Consider the following 10,335-nt stretch of genomic DNA (forward strand, 5'->3'; position numbering starts at 1 on the left):
CTTTCTTGTCGAGAGTCTTCATCTTTTTCATTGACCCTCTACTTTACCAAGCATTATGTCCTTCTCCAGGGACTCATCCCTTCTGATAACATGTCCAAAGTATGTGTGATGAAGTCTCGCTATCCCTGCTTCTAAGGAACAGTCTGGCTGTACTTCTTCCAAGACAGATTTGTTTTTCTTCTGGCAGCCCATGTTATATTCGATATTCTTCACCAACACCATAATTCAAAGGCATCAATTCTCCGTTGGTCTTCCTCATTCATTGTCCAGCATTCACATTCATATGAAGTGATTCAAAACCCCGTGGCTTGGATAAGTAGTACATTAGTCATTAAAGTGATCTATTTGCTTTTTAACACTTTAAGGAGGGCTTTTGCAGCAGATTTGCTCAATGCAATGCATCTTTTGATTTCTTGACTGCTGCTTCCGTGGGCGTTGATTTTGATTCCAAGTAAAATTAAATCATTGACAATTTCAATATTTTCTCCATTTATCATAATGCTTATTGGTCCAGTGGTGAGGACTTTTGCTTTCTTTATGCTGAGGTGTAATCCATACTGAAGGTTGTGGTCTTTGGTCTTCATCAGTAAGTGCTTCAAGATTCTTCACTTTCAGCAAGCAAGGTTGTGTCATCTGCATAACGCAGGTTGTTAATGAGTCTTCCGCTAATCCTGACAGCGCATTCTTCTTCATAGAGTCCAGCTTCTTGGATTGTTTGCTCAGAATACAGATTAAGTACAGGGAAAGGATACAACATTAACACATTCCTTTCTTGAATTTAAACCACGCTGTTTTCTCTTCTTCTGTTTGAATGACCACTTCTTGATCTACACGCAGGTTCTTCATGAGCACAATTAAGCATTCTGGAACTACCATTCTTTGCAGTGTTATCCATAATTTGTTACATGATCAACAGAGTCGAATGCCTTTGCATTGTCAATAAAACACAGGCAAACATCTTTCTGGTATTCTCTGCTTTCAGCCAAGATCCATCTGACATTAACAATGATATCTCTTGTTCCATATCCTCTTCCAAATCCAACTTGAATATCTGGAAGTTCCCTGTTGATGTGCTGCTACAACCACTTTTGAATGATCTTCAGCAAAATTTTACTTCCATGTCGTATTAATGATATTGTTTGATAATTTCCGCATTCGGTTGGATTACCTTCTTTGGAATGGGCACAAATATGGATCTCTTCCAGTCAGTTGGCCAGGTAGCTGTCTTCCAAATTTCTTGGCATAGAAGATTGAGCACTTCCAGTACAGCATCCGTTTGTCCAAACATCTCAATTTTTATTCTATCAATTCCTAGAGCCTCGTTTTTTACCAGTGCGTTCAGTACAGCTTGGACTTCTTCCTCCAGTTCTTGATCATACGTTACCTCCTGAAAGGGTTGAATGTCAACCATTTCTTTTTGGCACAGTGACTTTGTGTACTACTTTCATCTTGTTTTGATGTTTCCTGTGTCATTTAATTTTTTCCCGTAAAATCCTTCAATAATGCAACTCGAAGCTTGCTTTTTTTCTTCAGTTCTTTCAACTCAAGAGAGCTAGCCAATAGATAGCCAGGGAAAGAATGTCCCAGATAGAAGGAACAACCAGTACAATAATCACAGGGTGGCAGCAAGTCTTGTGTGTTTGAAGATCATGAAAGAAGCCAGCATGCTAGGAAATGAAGGAACAAGGGGGAGAGTGGGAGGAGATGAAGTCAGAGAGACAATGGAGACCTGAGCATGTAGGGTCTTGTGGGTCATGGTAAAGATACTCGCTTTCATTCTGATGAAATGGGGAGCCATTGTAGGGCTTGGAGGAAGCACTCTGGCTGTTTTCAGGACAATAGACTAGGGGCGTGATATGTCTTAAGCAGACAATTATGAAGACCAGTTAGGAAGCAAGTAAGAGATGATTGTGGTTCAGACCACGGTGGTTCCTGTAGAGATGGTGAGAAGTAGTTACATTCTGGTTACATGGTGAATGTAAAGACAAAAGGATTTCTTAATGGATTAGGTATATGAGATGTGAGAGAAAGAAGAATCTAGGATGGCTCCAACATTTTTAGGCTGAGAAATCAGAAGATCAGAGTTTCCATCAATGGAGATAGAGGGCTTGTAGAAAGATATATTTTTTCTGAGGAAAGAGGAGGAGTTGAGTTTGGGACATGTTGAGGTAGACAGAGCAGGTATTTATTCATTCCCTTTTTCCACAAACATTTCCTGAATGTATCCTATGTTCCAAATACAGAAGTAGGCATTACTATACAACAGAAGTCAGATGCCTTGGCTTCAAGTAACTCCCAGCCTACTGGAGAGAATAGAAATGTAAATAAATAATTATAAAACAATGTCATAAGCATCATGATGACACTGCATACCAGATGCAATGGAAACACAGAAGTTACAGCCATGCCGAGAAACTGAGGTCCTGAAAAGTTATTTGATTTATCTAAGTTCAGTTAGTATATAACATAGCTGGGATCTGAGTACTGTTTCTCTGACTCCCTAGACGTGGGAAACTTTCTTATATCACGTAAACTTTGTCCTTGCAGAGTCAATCACTTTCTCCATACTTGAGGCAGAGCTTCTATGGGCACTAAGAACAACGTGACTGTATTTGTTTTATTTGGCCTTTTCCAGAGCAGGGAGATGCTGCATGCCTGCTTCATCGTCTTCTCCCTCTTTCATGTGCTCACCCTCCTGGGGAACCTTCTGGTCATCGTAACCATCAATGCCAGCAAGACTCTGAATGCTCCCATGTATTTCTTCCTTAGCCACCTGTCTTTTGCTGACATGTGCTACCCATCCACTACTACGCCCAAGATGATTGCAGACACTTTCGTGGAGCACAAGACCATCTCCTTCAATGGCTGCATGACCCAGCTCTTTTCTGCCCACTTCTTTGGAGGCACTGAAATCTTCCTCCTCACAGCCATGGCCTATGACCGCTATGTGGCCATCTGTAGGCCCCTGCACTACACAATCATCATGGATCGGCAAAAGTGTAGTCTATTGGTGGGAGCCTCTTGGGTGTCTGGCTTCTTGCATTCCATCCTGCAGACCCTCCTCACTGTCCAGCTGCCCTTTTGTGGGCCCAATGAAATTGATAACTTCTTCTGTGATGTTCATCCCCTGCTGAAGCTTGCCTGTGGAGACACTTATTTGGTGGGGCTCATCGTGGTGGCCAACAGTGGCATGATTTCTTTAGTCTCCTTCCTCATTCTCATCATCTCCTATGTGGTCATCTTACTGAACCTGAGAAGCCAGTCAACCAAGAGCAGACACAAGGCTCTGTCTACATGTGGCTCACACATCATCACTGTCCTTTTGGTTCTTGTGCCCCCCATGTTCATGTACATTCGTCCCTCCACCACTCTGGCTGCTGACAAACTTGTCATCCTTTTCAACATCGTGATGCCACCCTTGTTGAACCCTCTCATCTACACACTGAGAAATAACGAGGTAAAAAATGCCATGAGGAAACTGTTTAGGGTCAAAGAGTATTCAGGGAAGTAGTGACACTCCGGGAATCTCCATCCACCCAGGAAATTGTGAGACTTCCCGTTTTGTTGCATCTAACACAGGCTTCATATCTCCAGTTTGATGCATGTAATGAAAACTGTCCTCCTAACTCTTTTCATAGTGATAATAATCTTACTTATTCATCCAATTCTTCATTCATCAAGTATTTACTGACTCGCAATGAGCAAGGCACAGGGGATACAAGTAGAAGTAAGGTTTAACCCCTGGCCTCTAGAAGGTTACAGTTCAAGAGCCTCTTACTGTGATATTGAAGGGCTTTTACATGCTCCCTCACTCAGGAAAACCTGCAAGATCCTGTGAATGAGAGAATCTCTTGGAAGTCCAGGTATCTCATATATACAATGGGCAATACCACTAGATTAAATGAGTTAATGCCTTATAATGACTAAAACAGTGCTTGATGAAATTCATTGTCTTCTCTGTTATGATTTTCAAGGTGTTGGTATTATGGGTTCAGTTCCAGATCACTGCAATAAAGTAAGCCGCACAAAAGTTTTTCATTGCCCAGTGCATATAAAATTATGTTTACACTATACTGTAAGCTACTAAGTATGCAATAGCATTGTCTAAAAAATAGTACATACCTTAATTTAGAAAATACTTTATTGTTAAAAAATGGTAACCATCATCTGTGCCTTCTTTTGCTGGTGGAAGGTCTTGCCTCAATGTTGATGGCTGCTGGCTGATCAGGGTTGTGGCTGCTGAAGGTTGGGGTGGCTATGCCAATTTCTTAAAATAAGACAACAGTGAAGTTTGCTGCATTGATTGCCTCTTCCTTTCACAAAAGATTTCTTTGTACCGTGCAATGCTGTTTGATAGCATTTTACTCCCAGTAGAACTTCTTTCAAAGTTGGAGTCAATCCTCTCAAACCCTTGCACTGCTTTATCAACTAAGTTTATGTAATATTCTAAATATTTTGTTGTCATTTCAACAGTATTCAGAGCACCTTCACCTGGATTATATTCCTTCTGAAGAAACCACTTTCTTTGCTCATCCGTGGGAAGTAACCCCTCATCTGTTAAAAGTTTTATAGTGAGCTTGCAGCAATTCAGTCACATCTTCAGGCACCACTTCTAATTCTAGCTCTCTTGCTATTTCCCTCACATCTGCAGTTACTTCCTCTACAAATACTTGAATTGCTCAAAGTCATCCATGAGAGTTGGAATCTACTTCTTCAAAAATCCTGTTAGTGTTAATATTTTGACCTCCTCCCATTAATCACGAATGTTCTTAATGGCACCTAGGATGGTGAATCCTTCCCAAAAGGTTTTCAATTTACTTTGGCCGGATACATTAGAGAAATCACCATCTAAGGCAATATAGCCTTACAAATGTATTTCTTAAATAATAAGACTTAAAAGCCAAAATTTTTCCTGGATCCATAGGCTGCAAATGGATGTTGTGTTAGCAGACAGAGAAACAACATTAATCTCCTTGTATTTCTTCATCAAGCTCTTGGGTGACCAGATGCATTGTCAATGAGCAGTAATATTTTGAAAGGAATCTTTTTTTCTGAACAGTTCATTAACAGTGGACTTAGAATATTCAGTAAACCACGTTGTAAACCGATGTGCTGTATTCCAGGCTTTGCTGTTCCATTCATAGAGCAGGAGCAGAGTAGATTTAGCATTATTCTTAAGGGTCCTAGGGTTTTCGGAATGGTGAATGAGCACTGGCTTCAACTTAAAGTCCCCAGCTACATTAGCCCCTAACAAGAAAAATAAGCCTGTCCTCTGAAACCTTGAAGCCAGGCATTGATTTCTCTCTAGCTATGAAAGACCTAGATGGTATCTTCTTCCAATACAAGGCTGTTTCGTCTACACTGAAAATCTATTGTTTAATGTAGCACCTGCATCAATTATCGCTAGAATCTTCTAGATAACTTGCTGCAGCTTCTGCATCAGCACTTGTTGCTTCACCTTATACTTTTATATTGTAGAGACTGCTTCTTTCCTTAAGCCTCATGAACCAGCCTCTGCTAGCTTCAAGCTCTTCTTCTGCAGCTTCCTTACCTCTCTCAGCCTTCACAGCATTGAAGAGAGTTAGGGCCTTTCTCTGAATTAGGCTTTGGCTTAAGGGAACGTTGTGACTGGTGTGATCTTCTACTCAGACCACTAAAACTTTCTCCACATCAGCAATAAGACTGCTTTGCTTTCTTACCACTCTTGTGTGTACTAGAGTAGTACTTTCAATTTCCTTCAAAAATGTTTCAGAGGAGGTGGGACCAAGACGGCAGAGTAGCCAGACGCTTCCAGTCTTCCCTTTTACACCAAAGACCAAAGAAAACAAGGGAATCGATTGTATGTATGACAAGCTAGGAACCCTGAGCAACAAAGGCAAAGTTAAAAAATCAGACTGAGTGATGGGGGAGAGAGGGTGCAGAAGCAGCAAGGAGTTGCCATGCCCACAGCAGCACCTCAGCCCCATTTCCTTGGTGTGACTGTGGGGGAGCTGATGATAGTTTTTGGGGACACGAGTCCTTCAGCGAAAGAAGGCAACCAAACTTTCGCACCCCTGACCTTGAGGCATGTCTGCAGTGGAGCTGCAGTGGAGCCGGCCAGGGCATTTAGGATGCGGAAGCTTCAGCAAAGAAAGGCAAGCACAGGATGCAGCCCGAACCCCTGGGGCGATCTCAGTGGGGACCCAGCCAGCACACACAGGCTACACACGCCTCTGTAATCTGAGATAAAACAGTGCTCTCAGCACGAGTGATTAAAGGGACAATATACCAGAAGGATATAACTATATTAAATCTTCATGCACCCGGTGACAGGGCTGCAAGATACATAAAACAAACTCTAACAGCATTGAAAAGTGAGATAGATAGCTCCACAATAATAGTAGGAGAGTTCAACACACCACTTTCGGTGAAGGACAGGACATCCAGAAAGAAGCTCAATAAAGACACGGAAGATCTAAATGCCATAATCAACCAACTTGACCTTAAAGATATACACAGAACACTCCACCCAACAGCAGCCAAGTATACTTTCTTTTCTAGTGCACATGGAACATTCTCTAGAATAGGCCACATATTAGGTCATAAAGGACGCCTCAGCAAGCCTTTAATCGTTACGTAGTGTCCTTACTTACCCTTTGGGGTGGATTTAACTTTAAAGTCTATTTTGCCAGAAATTAATATTGCCACTTCTGTACTTTTTTGCTTGTTGTTTGCTTGATATTTTTTTTCCATCCTTGAATTTTAGTTTGTTTGTCTCTTTAAGTCTAAGGTATGTCTCTTGTAGGCAGCATATAGATAGACTGTTTTTTTTATCCTTTCTCTCACTCTCTGTCTCTTTATTGGCACATTAGTTCATTTACATTCAGCATAATTATTGATAGGTATGAATTAGTGCTGTCATTTTGATGTCATTTTTTGCGTGTTGTTTACAGTTCTTTTTTCCACTTAATTTTCTGTGGAAATTTTTTCTTTATATATTGTCTTTTCCTTTTTTTCATTGTTGTTGCTATTGTATTTGCGAGTCTTTCTATTTTTCCTTTTTTTTTTTTTATTTTGCCATGTAAGATTGTCAGTTTCGTTTCTGGTTACCTTAATATTTACCTCTATTTTTCTAAGTTTAAAGCAATGTTTTATTTCGTTATACGGCCTTGACTTCCTCTCCATATGAAAGATCTATGACTACCTTTTTTTAGTCCCTCTTTTTTGATTTAATATTGTCATCTTTTACATAATGACATCTCTGTTCCCTGTTTTGAGTGTTTTAACTTTATTTTTGTCATTTTCCTATCTGTGTTGATATTTGGTTGCTCTGTCCTGTGTTCTAGTCTTGGCTTTTTATCTGATATCATTGGCTTTCTAACCAGAGCACACTCTTTAGTATCTCTTGTAATTTTGGTTTGGTTTTTGCAAATTCCCTAAACTTCTGTTTATTTGGAAATGTCCTAATTTCACTTTCATATTTGAGAGACAGTTTTACTAGATATATAATTCTTACCTGGCAATTTTTTTTTCTTTAAGGCTTTGTATATGTAATCCCATTGCCTTCTTGCTGCATGGTTTTTGCTAAGTAGTCTGAGCTTAGTCTTATTGACTCTCCTTTGTAGGTGACTTTTTGTTTATCCCTAGCCACTCTTAAAATTCTCTCTTTACCTTTGGTTTTGGCAAGTTTGATTATAATATGTCTTGGTAACTTTCTTTTGGGGCCTACCTTGTGCGGGGTTCGATGAGTATCTTGAATAGATATCTTCTCATCTTTCATGATATCGGGGGAGTTCTCTGTCAATGGATGTTCAATAATTTTCTGTATTTTCTGTTATCCTCACCCGCCCGTTCTCGGGCTCCCATCACTTGAAGGTTATTTCTCTTGATAGAGTCCCACATAGTTCTTAGGGATTCTTTATTTTTTTTTTAATTATTTTATCTGATTTTTCCTCAAATATGTTGGTGTCAGAAACCCTGGTGGGGTAGTGGTTAAGTGCTACAGCTGCTAACCAAAGGGTCAGCAGTTCAAATCTACCAGGCGCTCCTTGGAAACTCTATGGGGCAGTTCTACTCTGTCTTATAGGGTCGCTATGAGTCTGAGTCAACTCGACAGCACTGGGTTTGGTTTTTAGTTTTTTTTTTTTATGTTGATGTCAAGTGCTTTATCTCAGTTTCACTAATTCTGCCTTCCACTTCCTCAGTTCTCCTCCTATCAGTATCTATTGAGTTGCCTAATTCTGAAATTTTATTGCTAATCTTCTGGACTCCTGTTTGCTGTCTATGAATTCTTGCAGCCTATTAAATTTGTCATTATGCTCTTCTCTAATCTTCTTAAGTTCCTCTAATGCTATGTCTGTGCATTCCTTTGCTTATTCTGTGTTTTGCCTGATCTTCCTGATCTCTTGAAGAGTTCTGTATATTGATCTTTTTTATTCCACCTCTGGTAGCTCCAGGAATTTCTCTTCATCTGGAAGATTTCTTGATTCTTTGGGAGCTTGCTGAAGCCATCATGGTCTGCCTCTTTATGTGATTTGACAGTGACTGTTGTCTCTGAGCCATCAACAAGTTGTATTTATTTCTTTTATGTTTGCTTACTGTGTCTTAGCTTCTTGTTTTGTTTTGTTTCGTTTTGATAATGCCCAAATAGGCTGCTCAAGTGGTGCCTTTGAAGCTCTATTGTCCTTTTGCCAGGCAGTTAAGAGCTGTTACTAGGTATATAACCCCAAGAGTCCCTTTAATTTTCTTGTAAGGATTCAGCTCAGGTAGTCAGTCACCATGTGTGTGGTGCAGGCTCTTACCTACAGCTTTACATGAGCAGGGTTGATTGGCATAAGCACAAGCACAGGGGATCTGATTTAAGCAGCTTATGACAAGCCCATGGAACAACAGACTATGCTATAAAATGGGATTTTAATGCCTTTGACTTGTTTCTCAGCCTTTAGCCCCAGGACCATGGAGGCAGTCTGTTGCAGCCTCACATTTCCCCTTCTCCATACCCACCTCCAAGGACAGTGGTTGAATATTCACAACTTTGATCCTTTTCCCCCCTTAGCTTCTTTTTATGTCTGTTAGGGAGTTAGGGACCCTGGTTAGTTTCACTGACTGCAGAATAATTGGAGTTGGGAAATTCCAGCACTCATTGAAGGTAATTAGTCCCATATTATACCATAAGGCCAGCTTGATATGAAACTCTTATTTTGTACTCCTTCAGGAATGCTGAAGTGAAAAATGCCATGAGGAAGCTGATGGGGAGGAAAGTGATTTGGGAAGAGAAATAGATGTGGGAGTACGGGCAAGAAACTGGGGTATCCAAGACCTCACTCTGCTTCTACCTTTAATGTACAGAGTGGCCTGGGCTAGTCACCTTCTTTTTCTAGGTTTCAGTTTCTTCGTCTTTATGGGTTTGGACTGGCAGTATGTGGCGGGGGGGGGGGTGGGGCATGGGAAATGCTGTTACCTTCGGGAACCTTCCATGATTATCCTATCTGGACCTGTCCTGTTGCTTCTTTGAACTCCCACAGTACTCAGTGGGAATCCTTGAAGGCCTTTACTATGTTTCATTTTTTTTATCCACTTCCATTGGAATGTCACTGCTTTAAGAATATGGCCTGAATTTTACTTATCTTTGTATCTTTTACTCTGAACAGCATATAGTAAAACAATAAATATTCAGTCAACTAGATTTTTGGAAGTCATTTGTGCTTCAGCTTATAAGTGAACAAACGGTTGACGTGTCTCTATTTTCATCTCAATTATCTTAGTAATATACTAATGTTACACAGCCTAAGACAAACCAATAATCATTTCTGATATCGTTTCTGAGAATAATATTTGGATATAAATAATGCATGTGTATGTGTGCATTTTACAATTTACCAAAAGCTTTCGCATATTGTATCTCACTTGATCCTACTACAGCCTGGTGAGCTAAGTGTGATTTCCTGTTTTACAGAGGAAGAGACTGTGGAAGGTCAGTGTCATTTTTTTTTTAATTGATTTTGCTGTTGTTGAGAACATACACAGCAATAGGTACATCAATTCAACCATTTCTTCATGTAAGATACAGTGCCATAGTTTACATTCTTCGAGTTGTACAACTATTCTCACTCTTCTTTTCTGAGTTTTTTCTCCCTCATTAACATAAACACACTGCCCCCTAAGGTTCCTATCTAATTTTTTGAGTTGCTGTTGTCACTTTGATTCCATAGAGACAGTTGTTAAAAGAGCATAATGCTCAAGGCAGACATTTTTTACTAGTTAAGCTAAAATATTGTTTGGTTTTAAGAAGGCTTCAGAGGATATTTTTGGTTTAAGTTTTAAAGATTATCTCAGGACAATAGTTTCAGGGGTTCA

At 40.0% G+C, this 10,335-nt stretch overlaps 1 protein-coding gene across 1 annotated transcript; it reads left to right on the forward strand.

Annotated features, from left to right (window-relative positions):
- The first annotated feature begins 1,329 nt into the window (after positions 1 to 1,329).
- On the forward strand, positions 1,330 to 3,511 carry LOC100658684 (olfactory receptor 4S1). Its single transcript, XM_023550909.2, has one exon. The coding sequence runs from the start codon at positions 2,585 to 2,587 to the stop codon at positions 3,509 to 3,511; it is 927 nt and encodes a 308-aa protein (XP_023406677.2). The 5' UTR covers positions 1,330 to 2,584.
- Positions 3,512 to 10,335: the final 6,824 nt, after the last annotated feature.

The sequence above is a fragment of the Loxodonta africana genome, chromosome 7 (genome assembly GCF_030014295.1).
Source record: "Loxodonta africana isolate mLoxAfr1 chromosome 7, mLoxAfr1.hap2, whole genome shotgun sequence".
Lineage (NCBI taxonomy): Eukaryota > Metazoa > Chordata > Mammalia > Proboscidea > Elephantidae > Loxodonta > Loxodonta africana.